This window comes from Saimiri boliviensis, chromosome 2 (assembly GCF_048565385.1).
Source record: "Saimiri boliviensis isolate mSaiBol1 chromosome 2, mSaiBol1.pri, whole genome shotgun sequence".
Lineage (NCBI taxonomy): Eukaryota > Metazoa > Chordata > Mammalia > Primates > Cebidae > Saimiri > Saimiri boliviensis.
Window position 1 is genome coordinate 9595062 of NC_133450.1, and position 26366 is coordinate 9621427.

At 46.8% G+C, this 26366-nt stretch overlaps 1 protein-coding gene and 1 long non-coding RNA gene across 3 annotated transcripts in view; one reads left to right on the plus strand and one right to left on the minus strand.

The window, feature by feature from the left end:
- Positions 1–3: 3 nt before the first annotated feature.
- Positions 4–12479, minus strand: LOC141583470 (uncharacterized). The gene is made up of 2 exons (XR_012516086.1): positions 12218–12479; positions 4–11828 (listed from the first exon to the last, which is right to left on the minus strand). It is a non-coding gene; the product is annotated as an uncharacterized LOC141583470 (long non-coding RNA).
- Positions 12480–12568: 89 nt separating this feature from the next.
- Positions 12569–26366, plus strand: part of ANP32A (acidic nuclear phosphoprotein 32 family member A) — a 41001-nt gene continuing 27203 nt past the window's right edge. Inside the window, exon 1 of one of the 2 annotated variants that reach the window (XM_039468662.2) lies at positions 12569–12770. In XM_039468662.2, the coding sequence (XP_039324596.1) occupies positions 12717–12770 (54 nt within the window). In that variant the 5' untranslated portion in view covers positions 12569–12716. Of the gene's footprint in view, positions 12771–15708; positions 16096–26366 lie in introns of those variants that run through there. The other variant, XM_003929685.4, reaches the window with a different exon arrangement.

Genomic DNA, 26366 nt, shown 5'->3' on the forward strand with positions numbered 1-26366 from the left:
TGACTTTCCTTTTCTTTTTTTCTTTCTTTTTTTTTTTTTTTTTTTTTTTTTTTTTTGGTAAAGTGGTGTTAACTGTATGGTTATTGGCTAGAAATCCTGAGTTATCAACTGTATATAGCAATAGCTTGTAAAACGAACAAAACAAACGAGACAAACTCTTGATGCTCCTTGCTTGGCACTGAGGCTGTGGAGCAGACACCTTTTGCAGGGGCTGTAGCTCAGGGCGTATATGTGAGACTGGGGCCGGCTGACCCTGCAGTGGGAATTCATTTAGCTCCGGGTTCTCTTGGTTCTGCATATAGTGACATAGCGTTCTGCTGCCATCTTAGCCGTGGACAAAGTGGGGGGCGGGGGTCAGCTGGCACGAGAAGTTTTGTTTTGTTTCAGTTAAGTGCGGTCGTCTTTAAACTGTCTTTAAACAAACTGTAGAACTCTTCATTGTGGGCGAAGCGAAGAGCCACTGCATCAATGAAGGTCAAGAATCTTCTGTACTTAAACACAATTTGTTAGTTTGTTATTTGTTATTTTTTGTATGTGTAGAATGTTGAAATATTTTTGAAGTTAAATAAACAGGATTACATTCAAAAATTAAGATAAATAAATAAATAAATTTAGCCCTCACTCCCACTGTGTAACACTGGTAATTCATGGTCCATAATCCTAGGATGTGGGCTTTCTAGGGTCTCCATGAATACCTAGTCATTCATGAAGGTTTACACATTCTACATTAGGATAAGCCTAACCTCTTGCATATTTCCATTATTGTTAACCTCTGAAATCTCTGTTTAGGTCTCAGCCTCCCAAAAATTATCATCTGCTAGACCTTCTGAAGTCTTGCCCTGCAAATACAGACCTTAATAGTGAGCTGAACAGCTCAGGAAATTTTAATGCAATTTCCAGGGGCTCCTTTTCTGTACCTCCTTCCTCTACGTGAGCTTCACCCTCCAAACACAGCTGTGTTAGAAGGCCTGAGCTCTGATCTTTGTTTCTTCTGCCCACAGACACTGCTGCTCTCTCTTTTTGGGCTCATCTCTCAGTGCTGGGATGAATGTGAGGGTGACCATGTGCTTCCTTTTTCTGAAGGAAAGCAACCCAGTGCTGCATGTTTCCATTTTACATAATTTGTCTAGCTTCTATTGTTGTTCACATCAGAAAGGTGAGTCCAATACCAGCTACTCAGACATGACTAGAACTGGATGTCAAGAAATTTATTTTTTTTAAAGGAATAAATGTTTTTAAAAAATTGTTTTTCTCATCTCTAGTTGTAGTGCACAACTACACGTAAAAGCCTTTTACCACATGCTCTGACTAAAATTCAGATTATAAATTAAATTGTATTTTCCCGGCCAGTACTAGGAGCCAAGAAAATTTTATATTTTTGTAGGATTCTGTCTTTTATTTTCATACTTCCATAAAACATTTAATAACAAAATAGAATATGTTTGACCTAATCTTTGTGGACTTTTCTATTATTCATATACTTTGGGTAAAACTTAAAAATTTACATACATATTAATTTTCTTTCTTTTTTTTTGAAACATTTTGCTTGTCACCCAGGCTGGAGTACAATGGCGCAATCTCAGCTCACTGCAACCTCCACCTCTTGGGTTCAAGTGATTCTCCTGTCTTAGCCTCCTGAGTAGCTGGGATTGTAGGTGTGTGCCACCACACACAGCTAAGTTTCATATTTTTTAGTGGAGACATCATTTCACCATGTTGGCCAGGCTGGTCTTGAACTCCTGACCTCAGGTGATCCACCCACCTTGGCCTCCCAAAGTGCTGGGATTACAGGTGTAAGCCACCATGCCCAGCCAATATTGATTTCTATAATAACAGGACACTATAGGAAGAAATATTTCTGGCCGGGCACAGTGGCTCACGCCTGTAATCCCACTACTTTGGGAGTCTGAGGCAGGTGAATCACAAGGTCAGGAGTTCAAGATCAGCCTGGCCAAGATGGTGAAACCCCGTCTCTGCTAAAAATACAAAAATTAGCTGGGTGTGGTGACAGGTGCCTGTAATCCCAGCTACTCAGGAGGGTGAGGCAGAGAATTGCTTGAACCTGGGAGGCAGAGATTGCAGTGAGCCAAGATCACACCACTGTACTCCAGCGGGTTCTACAAAACAAATGAATAGAAAACCAAGACCAAAAGAAAAAAAGAAAAAGAAAAAAGAAAGAAACAGAAAAGAAAAATATACTTATTTGGTCAAAGACAGAACATAGAAATACAAGTGTTCGGATTTCCTTCAAAAATGAGGAGGGAAATAGATGAGTTTTGTCATCCCATTCCTTCTTGCTTTTTGATGATACAAAACCTAAAGGAATAAAAGCTGCGCACAAGTACCTTCACTAAAAATGGCTTGTGCACAAAATTAGATCAGAGTTAAGAAGATCTGTAATTCCTATTTCTCCTACAAATTGCCTCTTAAGACAATTCAGTTCCTGGTTAGGAGTCTAAAAGAAAAGACAAGACAATTCCTGGGTAGGGGCCTAAAATAAAATTTTTATAGTAGAAAAGCTTCTGTGTTATGGTCATAGAACCCGGAATAAAAAAAGTTACTTGGCAATCTCTGTTTCCCAATACCCTATTGTTATTTACTTGACATTAAAGATTAAAGTTATCTAAATGTTTCAAAGATACTTTTTAAAGTCTGGCGCTCACTATGTTGAAAGTATTAAGTCATTAAATAGATATTGAATATTTAATGTTCAAATGCTGGGGGGGATAATAAAAATGAATCCAACATTTTTCTTATCTTCAAGATTTATTGTAATTTTGTGGGAGAGGTAAACAAGCACAGCATGTGGAAAGAGGCCACTTATTATACTTTATAGTGTTATGCAAGTTCAAGGAGAGGAAAGCTCTTGTTTGTGTGGGCAAAACGGATCAGCAAAGGTTCCACAGAGGCAATGGTATCAAATGTGGTCTTAAATTTGGGGTAGAATTTTGAGTGGGAGAGAAAAAATGATGGAGTGTACAGGTGGAAGAACTGCATAGTCAAAGATAGAAAAGAAAAAGGAAAAACAGAAGGTCTAATTTGCCTGGAAATTAGAGACAACACTGGAAAGGCAGTGTGAGGTCTTCTTTTGGGAATTTAATGGCAGGTGGGTGGGAGCAGGCCACGGGGAATCAGAGAGGCTGTTGTTGACTGGAGGAGCACTGGAACGGGAACTCAGAAACATTCATCTGGCCACAAGACTACATCAGGACCTCAGGGCCAGCGCTGGTCTAGACAAGAGTTTCCCACGAGCCATTCTTGAACAATGTAGTGAATTCTCATGAAATGAAATTCAATGTAGAGGAGTGTCCTATATTCTAAAGCTGAGTCCTCCCCACATTACCATTTTAAAAATAGTCTATAGAACAATAAAAGATAAGTTTTTTAAAGAGTGTCTTTATCTGGCAAAATTAAAAGTTGGGAATTCTATGTTGGTCCTAAATCCTTTTTTGAAATATTACTGGTGAGAAAACCCAAAGCCTGGGAATTCTTGGCACATGGTGCCAATTTAGACATGAGAAAGAGGGAAGCGGGTGCGAGCTTGCTTGGATAGAGAGGTGAAAAAGTGGGGCTGACAGGAAGAAAGGTGGTTGGAAATTTAGAGGGTGAGGTAACTATTTGTTTTGGGAGTCAACAGAGGACCTTCCAAGGGTACCATTAATTAAAACAGGAGAGTCGGGAGGATAAAGGTAGTTTGGTGGAGGCAGAGTAGGCAGAGGCAGGCAAGGAAGAGATTCGTTTTGGAAATGTCATGTGGTTTGTCCCTGTAGGACAGCTGTTTGGAAATGTCCAACGAGCAATTAAAATGTCAGTCTGCAGCTTGGGAGGGGGGTTTATTTATTGATGAAACAAGAGGCATTTATTTTATACTTACTATGAGCCAAGCACTAAGTTTGGGGGAAAGAGACATATTTGCATGTTATTTCTATTGACTCCCTGGCGTTGATCTTTTCTTCATTAAGTACTTGTTATTAATATAATCCTTTTATTTGTTTTATGGTGCTTTGAACCTGTAAGCTAAGACACACTGGAAATATAATATTAACATTTACAATTGTTCTACGAAACAAATGAATAAAAAACCAAGACCAAAAAAACCCCTTTATTAGTGTATTAGTCACTAGCACATGCTACAGTAACAGATGCAAGCATATAATGGCACAGCCTCAGAAAAGTTTCTCAGTCACAGCTTATCTCAATGGGCAGGTAAAAAGGTTGCTGAAATAACTCTAAGAGACACAGCCTAAAAGGGGGTCCACCTCATAAATACAAGGCTTCCGAGGGTCACTGCATCTCCGCCAGTATGCAGTGGCACTTTCAAGCCTTTAAGTGGCAGCATCACTTCCACTTAGAATCAACAAGCTAGCACCCAGTCACATGGCCCCATCTAACTGCAAGGGCCATCTAGGAAACACAGTCGAGCTTTGTGTTCAGGGAGAAGAGGAAATGGATTTTGTTGAACAATGAGCAGACTGCCATAATTTTCATTAAATCATCTGAGAAAAAAAAAAAGTTAAATTCTAAGAAATAAAACACTGGGTCATGAAAAACACTTGGTGTACCAATGAACAGAATCTTTAGCACTGCTTCTCTGGAAAGAAGTAATTGGCACTTATAAGAAACTTCTATTCACGTAACAGTTAAACCATGTTTTATTAGAAACAAAACAGCTGAATTCCAATACTGCTCAGAGTCCTCACAAGGGTATCATTTGTTTTTTTCTAGCTGAGTAGTAAGCTAACTGACCTGAAATGATGGGAAGGAAGAAAATATTCCAGCATTCATAGGTTTTCTACAAGCACATCCTTGACAACCTTCCTCTTTGTTCCCAGGAATAAAGGCCTCTTCAATGTGTTTATGGTTTTTGCATTTGTCTCAACATCAGCTTTTTTTCTTCAAAATTGTCCTTCAATGACTGAATCCTGTGATGAACGCTTACTTTGCCTGTGACCACCTGCCTACTTCCAGAAGATTTTGACTACAAATCTCATACCCTTCATCTTAGTTCTGCACTTCAGCCTGAACTTGTCCTCAGAGTAGCAGACAGAAACCCATTAGCAGTCATCCATCACCACTCAAGATCTTATATCATTTGATATCTAGAGATATCTGCATTTATCTACGAAATATGTAGATTATCCCTTAGGACTATATTCCTTGTAATTTAAAATCAAATATTTCTACTGGGGATATTTCCTTTCCAAGTCTTAAGGTTATCGCCAGCTCTGCTTTGGTCAAGTTTTTTTTTTTTGGAGACTCCTCGCCCAGGCTGTAAGTACCATGTTGGCTAGTTGCAATCTCTACCTCCCAGGTTCAAGTGATCCTCCTGCCTCAGCCTCCCAAGTAGCTGGGGTTACAGGTATGTCCCATCACGTTGAACTAACTTTTGTACTTTTAGTAGAGATGGGGTTTCACCACGTTGGGGAGGCTGGTCTTGAACTCCTCACCTCAACTGATTCAGCCACCTCGGCCTTGAAAACTGCTGGGATCACAGGTGTGAGTCACCATGCCTGGCCGATAAAGTCTTACCGACATCAGCAGTAATATATTGTTTCTTCTGACTTCAAATTTGGAAAGGGAGCATTTGAAAAGAAATTGGGATTTCAGGTATTAACTCTGCTTTAAATTGATCCTAAACAGGTGATACAGTCTCTTGCTGGTAAGTAGTAGAGAGGAGGAAGGGAGATATTATGGGAGTAATATGGATCATCAGGAAACTTTCATAGTATTATTTTGTTAGAACGTGTTCATGGATTTTTGGTTTTGGTCACCTAGCACCAGAACACTTTGTTTACGCAGAGTCCTAAAACAGACAGGAGGCAGGGTCACACATCCCAATGTGGAAGCTAAAGGGAGAAGATAATCTTTTTTCTCTGACAGCTGGGGCATCCGTAAATTCTGTAAATCTTCCTGCCAAGGGCTTTGAACCTCGAGGGAGTGACACAAAAAGGCAGGATGCTGAGATCATTGTAGGTATGCTGGGGTTCAGAGTCCACAAGATAGAGATGACTTGTGAGGTGTGGGGTCCTCTGCAGACTGTACCTAGGGCAGGGATCATCTTGGCTGTGCTCCGGGCTGCCAGCTTCCCTGGCTTCTTATTCTTCCCTGGACCTTGTTTTTCCTTGGCTCTGTGACATGACAGACTTACAAAAATTGCCTTTTTCTTGCATTGGTCAGGGTAAATTTCTGTTGTCTTCACCAAAAATTCTGACTAGCATAAACATTCCACATATCATCTACACCTATAATTTCCATTAAAGTAACTGTTTAATTGCAAAAAATATCAATGGAAGACTTTTTAAATATAGACAAAAGACCCCAAAACCAAAAACCACTATGACCTCACCACCCACGCAAAACCACTGTAATCAAAGCTTTTAAACATTTTTTGGTACATTCTCTCCAGGACCCTTTTCCTGGGCATATGAATATTTTGTTTTTTGTTTGTTTGTTTTTTCTTTTTCATTTCCCTTCTTCCCCTTTCTTTTCTTTCACTATTACAAAAGTGCTATGATACCATGATCAACACATCTGTTATATAGCTTTACACACTTATATCCTGAGTTTGTCTTCTATTCTCCCTTATCTATAGAATTACTTCGCAACATCAACACAGACATGAGAGTTGGTCTAGCCTGGTGAAAAATATTTGTCACACTTACTCAACTTGCCTTTCAATAAATGTATGTAGAAGTGGTAATTCTCATATACAAGAAGGCATATACAATAACTTCAGATACATAATTATAAGACCAGTGCAAGGCTGGGAGCCATGATTCACATCTGTAATCCCAGAACTTTGGAAGGCCCAGGCAGGAGGATGGCTTGAGCCCAGAAGTTTGAGACTGGCCTAGCCAACATGGTTAGACCTCATCTTTGTAAAAAATTTAAAAATTGGGCTGGGCGCAGTGGCTCATGCTTGTAATCCCAGCACTTTGGGAGGCCGATGCAGGCACATCACGAGGTCAGGAGTTTGAGACCAGCCTGGCCAATATGGTGAAAGCCAATCTCACTAAAAATATAAAAATTAGCTCTGTGTGGTAGCACACACCTGCAGTCCCAGCTACCCAGGAAGGTGGGGCAGGAGAATCACTTGAACCCAGGAGGTGGAGGCTGCAGTGAGCCAAGATCCTGCCACTGCACTCCAGCCTGGGCAACAGAACAAGACTGACTCCATCTCAAAAACATTAAATTAAATTAAAAATTTAAAAATTAGCCAGGTGTGGTGGCACATGCCTGTGGCCCCAGATACTTGGGTGTCTGAGGCAGGAGGATTGCTTGAGCTCAACAGGTCAAGATTGTAGTGTGCCATGATTGCATCACTGCTCTCCAGCCTCAGTGACAGTGAGACCCTGTCTCAAAAAGAAAAAAAAAAAAAATGCAGCAGAGTAAAACGTGTGCCTCCACTGGGTAAAAGTCCTCCAACACCTATCATGGCTATCTCATTTTGTCATGTACAAACGAATTCAAGGTTTTTATACTAAAGTTGCTTGGATCCAGAACATCTAAAGAAAGTTTAGGGTATGCATATACTCACCTGAAAAGACCCAATATTTCAACTATGTTAAAAATTTGCTAATTTCTCAGAATGCATTAAATTGATCTCTAATTCAAGAGGTGTTGTACAATTTTTTTTTACAAATAGATCATGACTTAGAGGTATAAATAATTGCCATTACAAAGCACAGAATCTAAGAGGACTTAATTATTGTATACATAATTTTACTATGTATACGGAAGTTGTCTTTGCAAATAGTAAATTAATATTAAAAGTTCTTAAAAAGTCTGATCTCTACCTCGTATCTTAATAGATTTTAGTATTCTTCACAGAAGTAAACTTCAACTCCAGATGGATTAAAACAAATTAGACTCATTCCATTATTTCTCTTTAAGGCAGGCTTTTTTTTATTCCTTCACAGCCGTATCTTAATACTAAAAGTAAGAGCTTACTGCTCTGGTTTTCTTCCTGAGGGATAATAAATAAACTTCCCTTATTACTACTTCAAAACTGTCTTTAATAAATATATTTAAGAAACTGATCTACAAAATATCTAGAGATTTCCAAATAAGTGTGCAAGTGATTTTATTTTTATTTATTCTTGAGACAGAGTTTCACTCTTGTCACCCAGGCCGGATGGAGTGCAATGATGTGATCTCGGCTCACTACAACCTCTGTCTCCCGGGTTCAAGTAATTCTCCTGCCTCAGCCTCCTGAGTAGCTGGGATTACTGGCACATGTCACCTTGCCCGGCATTTTTTTTTTTTTTTTTTTTTTTTTAGTAGAGACGAGGTTTCACCATGTTTGCCAGGCTGGTCTCAAACTCCTGACCTCAGGTGATCCACCCATCTTGGCCTCCCAAAGTGCTGGGATTACAGTCGTGAGCCACCGCACCCAGCCATTTTTCTTTTTTCTTCTTTGAGAGGAGGTCTGGCTCTGTCACCAAGGCTGGAGTACAGAGGCATGATCTCTTGCAGGCTCACTGCAACCTCCACCTCCCAGGCTCAGGTGATCCTCCCACCTCCGCCTCCAGAGTAGCTGGAAGCACAGGTGCACGCCAACACGCCTGGCTAATTTTTTTTTGCAATTTTGGTAAAGGTGGGGTTTCACCACGTTGCCCAGGCTGGTCTCAAACTTCTGAGCTCAAGCAATCTGCCTGAGGCCTCCCAAAGTGCTGGGATTACAGGCGTGAGCCACAGCACCAGGGCATTTTGTTTGTTTGTTTTTTCCTTTTCAAAAGAAACCAACCATCTTTAAGCTGTTTTTAAGATTTTTATTGTTTTGTTTTTTAGAGAAACAGACTTTGCTATGTTGTCCGAGCTGTCCTTGAACTCCTGGGATCAAGAGATCCTTTCACTTCAGCCTCCCAAGTAGCTGTACATACTGGGGCACACCACCATGCCTGGCTTATTAATGTCATTTTAAAAGTCACATACATGCTTGTTTTCACCTAACAGTACTTTTTCTCCATGACCAACCCATTGATAAGGTAACTATTCAATCATTAAAAAATTTTTTTTTTTCTAAATCATCCAATACTTTATTAAGCAAAAGAAAATAAGGAATATTTAACTCTTTAGATCCCAGGCTTCAATATTATTTTGCTATTCAAATAAAAATGTAGTAGCTTTCACATTTGTTACCAGATTTCAAAAGGACAATCTACATTTCTAAAAACTATTTATATATACAAAAAAAAAAAGAGAAGATAATTAAGCTGGAGTTTTTCCCACATCATTATTTTTGGGGTCCAAGCAGCAGACCCATGATGTAGGTAAGAGAGTACTATGGCCGACTGCCAGTGTATGTGATTGAAGCTGAATAACAAAAAGTTGAGCTGTGGGTATATTAGCTTGATTGATAAAAAGGATGCTAATCAAAGGGTCTCTATCTTTAGAGACTAAACAAGGGCAAATGAGCTACTGGTGCAAAAGTAATTGCAGTTTTTGCCATTTTTTTTTTTTTAAATGACAGTTACTTTTGCACCAACCCAATAAAATGGCAATAGTAACGATATGGTTATTTGTAAAACAGTAGTCTCTTACACATTTCAAAAAAGCCCAAGGATATTCATTGCTCATATATCTTTGAGAACAAAATAGGCTGCTCATCATGTATTTGGAATGGTTCTGGATGGAAGATATTCTGGAAGGCAGGAAGAGCCTTCCTTCCTTGGCCATCTAGCTCTCCAGGGGGTCAAACTTTGAATTGTATCTCATTTATTCTTCTCAGTGTGAATCAAACCTAGTTCCAGAGGTTAGAGACTCTACATCTTTCATAACCTAATTCCTATTGTAGAATTACTCAGTAGTTAGGAACGCTCACCTGTTCCCGCTGTTTCAAAATTCAGCCAGGATTCCTTGATATGGGACTTTTTACATTTTCTGAAATGCAGTGCCACTTAGAGCACTCATTTACTACTATAATATACAATGAAATGCAATTTTAAAAACAACTTTGTAAAATAAGATTGTAAGAGCAGTGTTTTTTTGAATATTTGGTCATGTTGTGTGGGGCAAATGGCTCAGTTTTGGCTGAGCTATATTCCTTTTTTAAAAAATAAAAAAGCAAAATCATATAAAAACTTTCTTACAAATAAATCTATTTGTAAAAGCAAAAAAATTCTTATTTCAAGTATGTAAGGAAAGTAGAAAGTATTTAATTCGTCATACATATACTTTTGGATATTTCAGCTTTTGTTAATGACTGACATACAGTGACCCCTTCTTTCAATTTTCTATTATTAATACAAAAGTAATCAAATGTATAAAAGTAAAATACTTCTAAAATCAACTATCATGTTTAATGTATTTTGTAATCAGGTCGTGATTTTTTCAGTTCTAATTTTAATTTGTTCTGTACTTTCTCTTTAATGGGGGAGGGGGTGAGCTTCTAAGTCTTCCTCTTCAATAGAGTGAGCTATTTGTGCAATAAAGTGAGCTATTTGCTTCTATTTAGCAGAGCTGGATGGGGTATATCTCTGCATTTGATTGGTTGGTTTTTAAGAGATTACTCCTCTGGAAAGACACTGTCTCATGTCGTATTGCTAGCAGCGTAGTCTTAACTGTGGTTAAACTTTTAAATTGAAGATGAACACTTACCATCAAAGAGAACACAAACTTAGGGAATCCTATGTTACATAGATCATACACACTATATTTACCTGTTTTGATAAGAGCTCTGTTTGAATACAACCTTAAATACCATATCCATAAATAACAACTGACTCAACGGCATAAATAGGCAATTTGGGGTTCCTCATGTATTACAAAGAAGCCAATAAAACTCAAAAAAGGATAAATTTCCAACTATACAAACAGGCTTCAATAAGATTAACAAAATCTAAGGATGACAGCTAAGTCAACAATTGAAATAAATTATATGATTTATACCCAGATAAAATAAAACGATGACTTTTATGTCGCCTTTCTCACCTATTCAGAGTAAACATCAGATTTCAAATTCCATTTATCACTTTATCTGAAAGAATTTACTGAGTAAAATCCTTAGTTGCAGGGCTTTACGCTTGTGATCCATCAGGTTGCAATATTTAAGTTACTACAGCTTCTTCCCCAGTGTAAACATTCTATGTGTTTTATTTACATTGTCACTTTTTATTCCCTCCTCAACTTTATACGTCTAAGAATGGAACTGTATTGGTATTATGTAACATTATTTTAAACTTTGCAACTTACATACTTATTTCCCCTTTGAACTCATGTTCCTGAAAAATAAACACCGTGTAGCCAGAAAGAGAATACTACCTTGAGGTGTGTGGGGATGAGTGGAGACATGGAAACAGACACTAAAATACAGTCGTGTGGAAAGGCAAAGTAAGGACGTATCTGTCCTTGTTGACAACAATCCTCGTGGTTCATGAACAGCTACAGGCAGCCAACTTAGTGCCACAAGTCGGTAACGCAGTGGGCATCGAGGCTTTAAGGTCTCTTAAAACTTAGTGGGATTCAAAAGTACCCAAGGCAAGCACGCCGAAAAACCTGGAGAAAGTGCTCCAGTTAGAGCCTCCTTGGCAACCCGAATAGAACCAAATGACTCAGGTGGACGATTAGAATCAAGTGTGCGCCGTCCTCTTTCACTAGGTCTATAAAGCCCACAAATTATGTGTGGTCCAGAAAACCAGGAGTTACGAGCACCCTCCTTTTACACCTTTTAATATTCTATACATCCAGCAACCGATCTTCATCCACGATCTTCATTCATTTATTGCCTACACAAGATCTGGGGTGTCTCCCGGGGATCACTTCTTCCAAGCTGACCTGACGTGACAGCAAACCGAAAAGCCTCTTCGTAGCAAGGGTCGCGACCGCGCCTAAGTCATCCAGAAGTGGAAGCACCTTGCTTTTACGTATTGACTTATGCATTCGAGGGTGGCGATGGCGGCCACCTGACCCGGACACGGCCGCAGGGGAAGAGGCGCGCGGGCAGGGCGGCCGCGGCGAGGGGGACGGGGGCAGCCCCGCTCCGCAGCGCGACCCGCCGGACCCGGGACCCGACGAGCCCCTCCCCGCACGGCACCCTCACCCCTCCCCTCCTTCCAGGCCTTTCATCCGCCCTCCCGCCCGGCAGCCCGCGGCCCCCCGGACCTCAGGCCTCCCGCCTCCTTCCGCCACCCCGTCGCGCCGCCCCGCGAAGCCCTCGGCCGGGCGGGGACCCCGACCCGACCCCTCCGGCCGCGCCCCTCCCCCTCGCGGAACGCACCTGCGGCCCCGCCCCCGGCCGAACGCTGAGGCGACGGCGGGCTGGCGAGGCCGGGCGCCCTGGCCCTCGAGGCACAGTCACCTTCCCTTCCCCCGCCATTCCGCCCACCCCCCTCACTCAGCCACAGAGCAGCCGCCGCGCTCCTCAGCCGCCCCGAAATCTGAAGGGGTCCGTCTCCGGCACCACAACCAAATGGCCGAGCCTCCCTGGCCGGCTGCGCAGCCCGCCCATTGGTCCCTTCCCCCCCCGCCGCCGCTGCCATTGGCTGTTGCCCGGAGACCCTCGGTGCCGATTGGCTCTAGCTGCTGCCGCTCGCCCGCGAGGCCGCAGATCCCGCCTCCACGGCGATCAGGTTAGTGTGCGCCGCGGGTGCTGGGGGCTCGAGAACCGAGCGGAGCTGGTTGAGCCTTCAAAGTCCTAAAACGCGCGGCCGTGGGTTCGGGGTTTATTGATTGAATTCCGCCGGCGCGGGAGCCTCTGCAGAGAGAGAGCGCGAGAGATGGAGATGGGCAGACGGATTCATTTAGAGCTGCGGAACAGGACGCCCTCTGATGTGAGCATTTGCCAAAAATATCTCTGTCGGTCCATTCTCCGACTTTGTGTGTGTGTGTGCGCGCTGGGGGGAGGCACTTTTTTTTGAGGGGGGGCGCCCGGGAGGTGTGGGCTTGGGGGTCGGACTGCACGCGAATGGCAAGGCTGGGGGGTTGCAATGCCATCCGAGCCTGTTCCGGCTGCCGCCGCCGCTGCCCTTGGTGTGTGACTACCTGTGCGTGTGCTCCCGCGTGTGCGAGTGTGGGTGCGAGAGTGTGCGTGCGAGTGTGCACCCATCGGGGGCCGGCGGGCGCACGCGTTTGGGTCGGAGAGAATGAGGCGAAATCACCCTCGGAGATCGCTGCTCCCGTGACTCCGTCTGGGGGGAAGATTAACGAGGGAGGAGGAGGAGAGGGGCTGCCTCCTGGATTTAACAACAAAAAAAGGGGGTTTTACATTTTATAAATGTATCCCCCCCCTTCCGCCCCCCTCCCGCGCCTCCCCCCTCCCTTTCTCTCGCTCGCTCGCTCGCTCGCTCGCTCGCTCGCACACACAATAAGTTTGAGGCTTCGCGAGTCCGGTTTAGTTTCTGATAAATGTGGGCCGAGGCCCCCGGGGAGAGCGCGTGGGGAGGGGGCTGCAGCGGAGTTGGGAATGGCTGGAGTTTAAAGTGCGTCTTCATTTCTTTGCAGTGATGAGGCGAGAGACGGGGGAGCCATATTTGTAACTTTGTAGTGTTCGTGAACGCGCCCTTTCTCTCCCTCCCTCCCTTTCTCTGCCTCCCTTCCTCTCCTCCTCTTTCTCCCTCACTCTTTCCACCCCACCTTCGGGCCAGATGCTGATGTTTCTTCCTTTCCTTCCGAAGGGAGGATAAATTAGAAGGAGGGGGAGGGATTTTCGAACGTGCAAAGGCACAGATAATCCCCGCGCCTCCCAGCCTCCAGCGATCGCTGGTGCAAGTTGCCCAAAGGCTACGTCCCGGTCCCCTCTCGCCCCAGCTCCTTCCGGCCTCCCCGAGATGCCAGCCTTTGGGCCCTGGTGGCCCCCCAGCTCGAACCCCCCGCCCGTCTTTCTCAGGGCTGGGCTCATCGGCAGCCATTCGGCGCCTGCTTAATAAATGGGCACGGGAAACTTTGTCAGGACGCGAGCTGCCCGGAGCTGGCGCCCGTGGTGGGTACAGGCTGGGTCCACGTTTATGCGGGCATGGCAAACACGCAGCTCTAGGATGGGAGTTTGCCCGCTAGCCGCCGTTATCGATTGGGCAGCGGCTGGAGCACGACCGGAGGAAACTTACACGGGTGGGAAACGCTAGGCTCGAGCGAAAGCCCACCCCCGAGAGGGGGAAGGTGAGGGTGGGTGACTCGAACGCTGGCTTTTATTTCTGCCTCTCTCTCGCTTTCGAACCTGAATGTTCTCGGCGAGTTGGCGGCCCTGGGGCGGAGACCCCGACCGACTCCCCTCTCGGCCCCTCGCGGGGACCGGGGACGCGCTGGCGGGAGGACTCCCCCAGCCTCAGCGGCCCGGGCTCCACGGAGTTGCGAGTTTGGGCAGCTCCTTGCACTGGCCTGTGGCCCCACCAGCCGGTTAAACCCGAATCCCGGCGAAGGCAGGCCTCGCTTCCTCTTTTCCCTAGTTCCTCCCCCAAACCTGAGTGAGACTTTTGAAAACAAGATCCTTTTTGTCTCCCCCCTCCCGCCTTAACGCAGCTGTGGACTGGAGACGTGCGAGTGCCTTATGGCGCGCAGGGCGGGGAGGGGGCGGCCGCAGGAGGGGAGGGGGCGCCGCCGGAGGAGGCCGGAGTTTCCGCGCACAATTTGCCGGCGGTTTGCCTCTCTGTCCGGCCGCTGTCGTCCCGGCCGGGACCCGGCGCCTCGCGTTTGGGGGCTGGGTGTGGTGGTGGGGGAGGGGGCCGGGGCCGCGGTCTTCCCGCGTACTTTCCGGAAGCCCCCTGCGCGGAGGGGGAAGGGCGCCGAGCGCGGGGCCGGGGTCGCGGCGGGTGGGTGTGGGGGCGCGGCTGGCCTGGCGAACCCGACCTACGCCGCCGGCCCCCCGGGAGCGATCCGGAAAGCGGGTCGAACCGGCCCTTTAAACTTCACCGAGTGTGTGTGCATTGGGGAGGGGAGAGCACCGCGCCGAACTGGGAGCGATTTCTCACGCTTCGCCCCCTCACCTCCCAGCCTCGCGGCCCACACGCCGGCCCCCTGCCTGGAGGCGGGGTGGGGCGCGGGTGGCGGAGGAGGGGGCACTTTCTGCACATTTGGGGGGGAGGGGGAGAGAGCTAGCGAAAGAGGGACAAAAGGGGTGGGGGAGGAGGAACTGTATTTTTTTTAACGTTCTTAAGACAAATGGCTCCCGGAGCGCGTCCCCTGCGCCCCTCCCCGCCGCGCTGCCCCCGGGTCCCCCGCACACCCACCTTCGGCACCTCTCCCAACTGGGCTCCGGGAGCTGGTGGCCATGCCGAGACGCCGAAATAGGACGAGCAGCCATGTTTCCCGGGGCTCGCGCCGCACGCCCCGCCCCTCCTCCCCGGCGCGGGGCGCGGGGCTCGGAATGCGGGCTCCGGGGTCCAGGCTGCGCGGGGCGCGGGCGGGCGGGCAGCTGGGGTGCAGTACGCGCGGGGCGGGCCCCGCGGCTTCCCGGGCTGGTTTCGAGCTCCAGATGTTTTGTTTGTTTTTTGTTTTTGTTTTTGTTTTTTCAAACGGCTAGGCCCACCCAGGGCTGAGCCCGAAGGGCGCCGAGGCGTTACTGGGGGGCGGGAGCCGTCGCTAGGGCCCTGCGCGCCTGTGGCACGACTGCCGGGCGCCGGGCTGCCATTTTGTCACCGTGGCTGTTGTCGCTGTGGGGGGCGGGGGGAGCGAAGTCTTGCGCCATCGCCCCGACGGCCTCCCGCGCGGGAGGCGGCGGGGGGGGGCTGGCTTTGGGGACCCCCAGTTATGCTCTGAGCCCCGATGGGGGTTTCCGCCCCGAGCCAACGGCCTGAGGCTGTGCTGGAGCGTCACGGCGGCCGCGGCGCCGGGAGGACGACGATCCTCTGTGCAAGTGCCCCCCCACGCGCTCCCTGCCTCCCCCGCCCTCCTCTCCGGGGTTTCGCCGTTCCTCCTGCAGGCATTCAGACGTAGTTAAATGTGGCCTTAAGGACGCACCGATCGCTCTGGTGTTTGCTTTTTCGGCGGAAGTGATAGAGTGAGGGGAACATTAAATATGAGGTTCTTTCGGCGGGGGTGAGGGGTGTCGCGCGCGCGACTCTAGTGGCCCTGACTGAAGCCAAGGACAGCAGTCTCTTCCCCGGGAGGGAAGAGTTGTCGATGCGTTGGGAAACGCCCTCCCGGGCTGGGCTCTCCCAGAAGGTAGGTCGCGCTCCGTGTTTCAGGTGGATGTTGCAGAGCCCTGCAGGCTAGGGGAAACCCCCTTGGTCTTAACCTGCTCCTTCCCTCTTTTATTTTTGCCTGCAGGGAGGCAGCTACAATAGTAATGAGATCCTAAGCCGAAAGAGAGGGATGAAGGTTTGCTTTTGAAAAAAGTAAACCACCTTTCTCTGGCTGTTGACTCTGTAGCTAGGCAATTCGTCGCGTCGGGTTCTCCGATGCTGGCGTCTCTGGGACTTTTAAAAAGCCGATGTAGGTGCTGGTTAAGCACCGCATGAGCTGAACTCTGGTATCTGTGCAGAGACTAACTTTCATGGCAGTGTCCGCCAGAGGCTGCCTTGGAAGCCAGATTTTCCTTTGACCTTTGGAATACATCGCATGATGTTTTCCAGGCTGACTTACTGCCTAATTGGGTTCAAGTAGCATGATATTAACTCCAGTTTATGCAAGCCAACCAGGAACTCGCAGGCAGAAAATTGAACCTGAGTTCCCATATAGTCATGGTCAGTTGAGTTCTGCTGCTGATAGTAGTTTAGAGTCTGGGGGCTCCATGGTGGTGGATGGTGGGCTTAGGAACCACACAGACCTGGGTTTGAATTCTCCCTGCCACAAGGAGGTAGCAGACGTTTGCCTGCCCTTGTGACCTTGGACTGGTGAGCTTAACCTGCCTTTTTGAAGCTTGGTTTATTTACCTATAAAATGGGATAATCTAATAATAAATGATGACAAAACTGGCTTGATATGGCCTTCAGTAGATGCTATGTGACAGTGTTAGTCTCCGAAACATATCAGGGTGCTTTGAGGCATTACTTAGAGCTTCTCCATGGTTTAGGATGATAACAATATTAGCTAATGCTTACATAGCAACCAGGCTGTGTCTGGCACATTTCTAAGTGCATTACACGTATCAACTAATTGAGTCCCACAACAGCTCTATGAGGTAGGTATTATTATTGTCATTGTGCATATGGAAATTGAGGCCTACAGTTACGTGAACAGTGAGTGGCAGAACCAGGGTTCAAACTCAGCCAGTCTACTCAACCTCTATACTGCCTCCTTTGAAGCACCCTTTTTCCTTAAGATGCTGTAAGGAAGAGCTTTTTCTTCTCCAGCTTTGGAGTGGTGCCACCTGAGAAAAAGTGTCCTATTATTGAAGATACTGAAATGGAGTGGATAGCAAGCATCCTGGTTGAAGATAGTAGAGGGCCAGGAGGTTCAGAACCAGGGGCTCTGGATTATCATTTTGTGGGGGAAGCCATGCTTTGAGTTTGCTTTAGCACATCACCGTTGGTTAGGTTGAAGTGGATTGGCCTTTCAGGTGCTGGGGGACACATTTTGAGTAAGGAGAAGACGAGCAGGAGCTGCTCAGGCAGTCTGCATTCGCAGCCAAAAAACTCAACGTAATTGGCATGTCTTTAGTATCTGGGACATAGTATACTCATAACACCTCATTGGATCATCTCAGTTAATCATCCCAGCAACTCTTTCAGGGTAGGCCAGGCAGTGCAGTGCCATCCCTGTTGTGAGGATGAATCATCTGATTTTTGGAGAGGTTAAGCAACTGGTAGGTGGCAGAGCTGGGTTCTCACACTGTAAAACCACAGGCCTCTTTGGTGGACAGAGACTTCAAGGATTGGCTAGTCCATTGGATCCCAAATGTGGCCCATAATGTAAAATGCAGATTCCTGGGCTCCACCCCTGGTCACAGGAGTACCACAGCGATCATCAAACTGTAACTGAGCTCCCTGTTTCTGTTTGTGCAAGAATTATTTGTACATGTAAACATTGCAGTCAATTTGCTGGTATGGAACCCTGACTTTGAATCCCAATGACATGAAATGTTATTCCCCAAAAATAAGAATTCCGCTTGTCTCATTAGCCGATCTCATTGCAATAGAAAAAAATTGTACTCAATATATTCTCAACTTTTATCAATAAAGAAATTGTGGAAATGTGTTAGATTTTTCTCTTGTTATAAAAGTGCCTATGTAGTGTTCTCAATTTTGTCCCTTGATCAAGTTTATTATCTGCCCCCTTTGCAGAAAAGTTTTGCTGAAAAGGTGGTTCAGTAGATTGGAGAGTGGGCCTCTGGGATCTGGTGTTTTGCTTTGTTTAAGCAAATGGCAAGCCATATATTTGGGTGGTACTCTTAGGGTCTTTTTAAGGCCTTTTATGTCTGGTGTGCCCTTTAGGTAATTGGTGCCTAGTGGGAATCAGCCTCAACCCAGGAACCTCCATAGGAAGAGAAATTATCCTTGTTATCGATTTAGTACTAAGATGCTCTTAATCATCTAGAGCAGGCGTCCCCAAACTTTTTACACAGGGGGCCAGTTCACTGTCCCTCAGACCGTTGGAGGGCCGCCACATACTGTGCTCCTCTCACTGACCACCAATGAAAGAGGTGCCCCTTCCTGAAGCGCGGCGGTGGGGTGGGTGCCGGGTAAATGGCCTCAGGGGGCCGCATGCGGGCAGGCCGTAGTTTGGGGACGCCTGATGTAGAGAATAGCCAATTGAAATTCATCATTGTGTACTCACAACATGTCAAAGCCTTCTGTGTATCTTATAGTTAAATGGCTACTCCTAAATTCTAGGTGTCATCTCAGAGATAGAGGGAAGGGTTGCAACGGTTAGTTAGAGCTTTAAGGCTCAAACCAAAGGTGGGCAGCTGTGCACCCAGTGGCTGACATCAGCTTCTCAGGGCCCAGATCTTTGAAAACGACAGATAATTGTGGAATCTCTAGTTTTGGCCTGCTGCATTTCCACCATGTGTGTTTCCCGGGGAATGAACCAGCAGCATAGTGGCTTTGAGTTTCAGAACACTATTTTTCCCTCTAGCCTCTTATACCTGAGCTAATGAATGGAAGGAATGGTTATAAAATTGGCCAGGTCAAGGGGAGGAGAAGATAAATTCAAGGGGACAAATCCTAGTCACCGTAACGGCAGCTGTGTTAGGACAGCAAATCAGAGTTCCAGTTCCTGCTCTCATGCCGATGCTGCACCACCAGCCTCTGAAGGTGACTTATTCTAGACTTACACAGTTGGCCATCCTTCTGTTCTTTGTTGTTTTTTTCTTTCCCCTTTCCTGTAGCAGTGAGGCTTGTTTCCTTTTTTATTTATTTATTTTATACTTTTTGTAGAGATGTGGTTTTGCCATGTTGCCCCGGCTGGTCTCAGAATCCCCAAAGCGCTGGGATTACAGGTGTGAGCCACTGCACCTGGCCCCTTTCTTCAGTACCGTTGCAAATACACCTGATTGAGCTTTCAGAGCTGGCCATCCCAGAGCTTGAGTCCAAATTGATTACATAACATTGAAATAAAGAACTTCATGGAAATTGTGTAGCATACTCTTCAGACATCTCATGCCTTTTCTATCTTGGTGCAGTCACTTAGGAAAGGAGCAGAGATCTTGGCGATTGGGCCGTGGCCCAACTGTCTGGCCTGAGTTCTAACTTGGTTTAAGAGGAGGCTCATAGCTCTGGTGTCCAGAGAGGCATTCCTTTACAAATGTTTGCCACCAGGATCTCTCCTCCCTGTTTTGGCAGTCTGTCCTTTGCTCTACCTAGTTGTCTAGTCTCTTAGGAACTACCTTCTCCCAGTCTCCCAGCATCACTGCCTTCAAGTGAATAGGGAAACATGGACTTGACTCTGAATCTTCTAGTGCTTTGAAATACAATTATGCGGCCAGGTGCAGTGACTCACACCTGTATTCCCAGCACTTTGGGAGACCGAGACTGGCAGATCACCTGAGGTCAGGAGTTCAAGATCAGCCTGACCAATGTGGTGAAACCCCGTCTCTACTAAAAATACAAAAGCGGCTGTGCGTGGTGGCACATGCCTGTCGTCCTAGCTACTCAGGAGGCTGAGGCCGGAGGATCATTTGAACTCAGAGTTGGAGGCTGCAGTGAGCTGAGATGGCACCATTGCACTCCAGCCTGGCCAACAGAGAGAGACTCTGTCTCAAAAAGAAAAATGTAATTATACAACAAATGATAAATACGCAACAATGATGTTTTCATTAAAGAGATGGAGTCTGGCAGGAACGGAGATTTGAGAAGGCATCTGTTATTCACAATTTCTCATTTAATAAAATTTGTTGAAACTAGATGAGCAGAGCACCATGGCCCTGAGCCACCTTCTCAGACATGGAAGCAGCCTCTTTGTCCAGAACTAGTTGTCCAGATGATACACTGACTCCAAAGAAGATAAAAATGCCTTTTTTCTACCACATCAAGCCCTGTCCTGGGCCTGGGCCACACCCTGCAATGCCCTGCTTTTCCTCAGATTTATTTTGTTTTAGCTCCACAGCTGCCCACTGAATTCATTCGGCTACTATTTCCTTTACCAAAACTTGCTCTAGGCAGCAGATCTAAAAGATCGGCTTACTACTCCACTATTATTTACTCTAATGTGGATTAAAGTCAGCACTGCTCTTCCCAGAGGTATTTACATTTGGAGATTCTGGTTTGGTGAGGAAATTACCAGAGAACTATTAAAGACTTGGATGCCGTCCTCGGCTTTGTTGTTAACTAAGTTGGACAAGCTGTTTGGCTTCATGGGGCCTCTGTTTTCTCCATTCTAAAATGAGAGTGTTGAATGAGATCAGTGGCTTTCAAACTTTCTGATCCTGATAGTAAGAAATAATGTTTTACACCACTAGCCAGTAGGTCCACGCATTCCTGTGCTCTGAAAAACTAGCAGCATGCTCCTCCCTTCCTACACGTAAAACTTTCATTCATTAAAAAGAAAACTGGCTTGGACCTACAAATTAGTTTCATTACCTGTTAATGTTTGAAAGACATTAAAAGAAGGATATTAAGGTTCCTTCGTACTCGATACTTGTGGTTTGCTTGGGAGGAATGAGAGGATGCCCTTGGTAACTTTGTGAGGTCTCTCCACTGAGGGTCAATCATGACTTCTCCTGTTTTAAGTCAGCCCACTCCGTCTTCTCTAGCTGCTCTTCTTATATCCTGCTCGTCTTCCCTCAAACTTTCTCTCGGCATGAGGGCTCATTATCCTGGGCTCTTACCCCCAGAATCTTCCGAAGTTCCTGCTGCCAGGCTCCCCGCTCCCAGCCCAGCAGCCATGTTCCCCCAGCTCCTTCTCCACACTCCTGTCACCCAGGAACCATCCTTCAGTGCATTGCACACTTTGAGCAGGGTTAGGTTAACTTTGAGTTAGGGTTAGGGTCAGGGAAGATTGTGGAGAGAGGAGAGCACACCTGGTTTCCACCACACAGACGACCTGAGGTGTGTCCTGCTTGCCCACTTCCAACTGTGGCACTTGGGCACGCCCCTCTCAGAGTACCTTCCCTTTTTGTCTCTGCAAAATGAGGTTATAATAATGCTGGCCGGGCGCGGTGGCTCAAGCCTGTAATCCCAGCACTTTGGGAGGCCGAGGCGGGTGGATCACGAGATCGAGAGATCGAGACCACCCTGGTCAACATGGTGAAACCCCGTCTCTACTAAACATACAAAAAATCAGCTGGGCATGGTGGCGTGCGCCTGTAATCCCAGCTACTCAGGAGGCTGAGGCAGGAGAATTGCCTGAACCCAGGAGGCGGAGGTTGCGGTGAGCTGAGATGGCGCCATTGCACTCCAGCCTGGGTAACGAGAGCGAAACTTCGTCTCAAAAAAAAAAAAAAAAGAATAATGCTGACCACACTGGCACACAGTAAAATCTCAAGAAATGTTAGCTGTTGTTGCTATTGGAACACCATAGCTAGAATACTATAACTGCCATTCACTTTGTTAAAAAAAACAACTTAGGGCCAGGTGTGGTGGCTCACGCCTATAATCCCAGCACTTTGGGAGGCCAAAATGGCAGATCACCTGAGGCCAGGAGTTTGAGACCAGCCTTGCCAATGTGACGAAACCTAATCCCTACTAAAAATACAAAAAATAAAAAAATTAACCAGGTGTGGTGGCAGGTGCCTGTAATCCCAGCAATTTAGGAAGCTGAGGCAGGAGAATCCCTTAAACCCGGGAGACGGAAGTTGCAGTGAGCCAAGATTGTGCCATTGCACTCCAGCCTGGGAACAAGCATCTCCAAAAAAAAAAAAAAAAAAAAAAACTGACATTATTCGCAGACACATAAAAGTAACCTTTCTTTCAATGGAAAAAGAGGTTTAGAAGCTAGAGATTCAAACTTAGCAGAAGTTATTTTTTCCCACTAGCAATTCACGGCAGTCCTGACATTGGACTGGAGGTAGTTTCTACTGCGAGTAACCGACTCATCCCGCTCCTGGGTGATTATTTTTTCTTACTGCCCTCAGTAGTAATTCCAGGCCCCCACCCATTCCCTGTCAACCGGGATGTCCTCCTCACAGAAAATGGAAACCTGGTTTCCTCAGCAGGTGCGAGGCCAACCCTGCCTTAATCCCTCCCAGTTCAGCCTTCCTCTTGTCTTGTCCGCTCCTCCCTCAGTTCCCTTGTTCCTTCTGTCCTTTGGATTCTCCAACTAGGGGTGCTTCTCCCATCTTAAAGCAAACAAAGATTCCCTTAATTGATCCTGTGCTGGGCTGTATTACTGCCTGTCCCGCTCTTTCTCCCTAAACTTGCTGAATTGTCTGTCTTTGCCATCCTGTCACTTCTTTTACTCCACCCTGTGAAGTCTGGTTTGCTTCCTAAATAATGCCAAGAATCTCAACAGCCTTCATTTCTTCTTTTGCATGATGTCTCAGTGGTGAGATTCAGCATTCCCTTTTTTTTTTTTTTTCCTTTAATCCAGACAGAGTCTTGCTCTGTCACCTAGGCTGGAGTGCGGTGGCATGATCTCAGCTCACTGCAACCTCCACCTCCTGGGTTCAAGCGATTCTTGTGCCTCAGCCTCCTGAGTAGCTTGGATTACAGGCACCTGCCACCACGCCCAGCCAATTTTTATATTTCTAGTAGAGACAGGCTTTCACCCCGTTGACCAGATTGGTCTTGAACTCCTGACCTCAAGTGATCCGCCTGCCTCAGCCTCCCAAAGTGCTGGGATTACAGGCATGCACTGTCACATCCAGCCGGGATTCAGCATTGTTGACCTTTATGAAAGATGGTCCCCCTTGGCTCTCCCCTCCTCTGGTTTATCTCCTACAGCTCTAGTCACTCCGCAGTCTTTGGTGCCCTCTTGCTCTCCTGTGTCCTCATGAAATACTGACTCAGTGAAGCCTGGGCACTGAGCCTTCTTATCCTGTATTCTCTCCCCATGGAATTTCGTCCTCCCTCACTGACAGCTGCAGGAACTATGTGCTGCTGCTCCCTGAGATTTGATGTTTACCTCTTGGGTAAGCTCAACACCCATCTGATGTCTCCACCTGGGTGCTCCAACAGTGCCCTGCTCTTAAGTCCAAAGGGAACTCGTGTCCTCTGTCCCTTGCTCCCCACTGCCCCCACACACACTTTCATGATCTTCTTTCCATTCGGCACCATCACAAGCCCTGTTTAAAACGTGTTCTGTTGTTTACCACTCATCTCCCTGTATCATAGACTAGTCCTCTTGAAGCCGTGCAATGACCTTCAACTAAAATGATATTATCAAAACACATGTAACCATGTCACCCCATACTTAAAATTCACCATTGTTCCTGGGATAAAGTTCCAGATCTTTAATAAAACCAATAAGGTGCGGCACGGTCTGGCCACTGCTGGCCTCTTGCTGTTATCCGCTCCCGTGCCCCACCCTCTCTGCTTGGGCCTCTCTGGCTGCCTCTCATTCCTGCACACCTGCAGCGCACTGTGATGGCCACCGTATCTAGTTAGCATCTAGCCATCTCTGCCGTCTCCATCGTCCTCCCTAAAGTCTAGATCTAGTTCTTCCACCAGAAACCTCTTACAGAATTTTCCCTCAGAGCGTTTCAGTTTGTAACTATGTATTCCGGGATGACGAGTGTTTAATGAGCATCTCTGTCCCCTTGTCTAGTTGGGTGCACTGCACAATTTGAGGGACTTGCTTTTGCTCAGCACTGTGGTCCTCAGAGCTCCACACTGCCTGGCATATGGTAAGCATTCTAGGAGTCCTGATGGAGTGAAGGATCTGCAGTACTTACATTTTCTTGTCACTTTCATCACCTCCTGGGTGGTACACCAAGCGTGAAGCCACTGAAATGAAGCACACACCTTCGCGCCCGCACCCCCATCCCCGCTGGTGTGAGTTTCTGATTCGTTTGGCCTCTGGGTGGGTGATGCATGCTTCTCAGCTCACTGGTCATCACATTTTTCTGATTATCACACCCTTTATCTGTAAACAATTTGAACCTGAGTCCCAGTATGTCTACCTTGCAGTTATGGATTATTCACATACACTGCCTATAAATATATATGTTATAAAATATAATACCAAAATATAAATTAAAAGGGATACGTTTAAAAATCTAAAAAGTCCTGAAATTCTTGCATCCCAGTGGATTGTCTTGGGCAGTCCACATAAGAGACTGCTGTTCTAATTAATTGTCAGTTTTATTTTAAATTCAGTTAGTAAAGTTCACTCTGTAAAAGAAATGCTCGTACCTTCTCAGACACTATGTGCTTGTTAAGATCTCTCCAGCCCCAGGGTGTGATGAGTAGGGGTGGGGCACATTCACAGTCCCCCCTTTAATAGGCTAGCTTGCCCAAGATCCTTGGTGAATCGAGGCTCCACTGCTGTGTGTCAGCTTGGTGCTCCTTGTTTAGGCTGTGTGGACGGCTCCACCAAAGTCTCCTCAGTCATGCCTGGGATCCCGCAGAGGTAAACCCCGGGTTCTCTCTGCCCCTGTCCTGAGAGGCCAAGAAGTAACTACGAGAAAGATTCCATCAGCCATAGACTCAGGGTGGGTGGGAGGTTGGCTTTCTCCTACTTATCCTGAAGCCGGGAACAAGTAAGAGGCAAGATCGGTGGGCTGGATGGGCAGAGACAGAGGCGCACAGTGAAGCTTGAAAGAGAGAGGCCTGCAAAGTCTCTGTGCTGAGAGACTCCAGCGAAGTTGTGCTGGGACTCTGCAGCCAGCAGTGCCCAGTCCTGGGTTTCTGGATTCTGCTGCCTCCTGTAGAATTTGTGAGAACTATGTGTATATGCATGTGCATGGGCCGGGGGTGATAGGGTAGAGGCATGGGCCTGTCATTCTAAATTTAGAGGAATTACTTTCAGATTTCTTCAGGGACCATGCATCTGGAGGAGGGACTCATCTCCACTTGATGTAACCAACTGTCTCACCTTAGCCATTTGCTTCACGGGCAGACCTAAGTGGTGTAACTGAAAGGAGGGTGAAGAGAGTCCCCTGACATGGCCTGTGTGCCCAGCATCCAGAGTGAGGCGAGGAGTTGTATAAATGCTATATAAGTATTTTTGTAGCAAATTTAAGTTCTTGAATCCAGTCCTGGCCTCCTGGACTGGGTAAGGGAGAAGAGAGTGGTTATAGAGGATGGTGGTGCCTGGTTCCTGCGGTGGAGCTGGGGTGATGGAGCATAGTGCGTATACTACAGGAAGGAAGGTGTGTGGTTGGTAAAGCAGATTTCAACCCCAGCTGTGCATCAGAACTGCCAGGGAAGCGTCTGAAGCAATACCCAGGCTCTGCCTCAACTGAATCAGTCTCGGAGGGTGGTGCCCCAGTCTGTGTATTTTTAGAAAGCTCTAAAGGGGACTCTAAAGCACAGTTGGGAACCACCCCATGGAGCAGGGTGCAGAGCTTCACAGCAGGTAGGAAGAAGTAACTAAGTGGAAACTAGAGGAAAATGGAGCAGAGAAACCAGGAAATAGGAAGGAAGGATGCAGGATTTAATCTGCTGGGCTACAGGCATCTATCTGCTCCTTGACCTGTCTCTGACATCCCCACCACCATAGGGATGTTCACACAACCACGTTCTGCTCATCACACTTGGAATTTGTCATGACATGTATCTCCGGATGCTGCTCCTGGGGGTGTCAAGTGGGCCTTACTGACCAAGACTGGGCTCGGCCCGTCCTTCATGTCCAGCTCTTGAGAGGCTGTGATTTTTTGTCAGAGGGCAAGGGCCCAGGCAGTCAGGTACAGTGAGCAGTGCTTGAGGACTGCTGAGCCTGAGGATGTTAGCAGGTCACCTCACTGAGCCTCAGTTGCCACATCTGTGAAATGGTGAATACAGTAATACCTGCTTGCCAGGTCTTGTTGTTAGGACTGAAAGAAGTATGGTTCACGCCAGGTATGTGTTATAGATGGACCCTGAAGGTTGGATTCTACCGGTCAGGGCTTGAATGAGCTGTTTGGACAGGGGTGGGGGTGGAGTTAAGCCAGCCCCTCCCTGGAAGCTGCTTGCTGG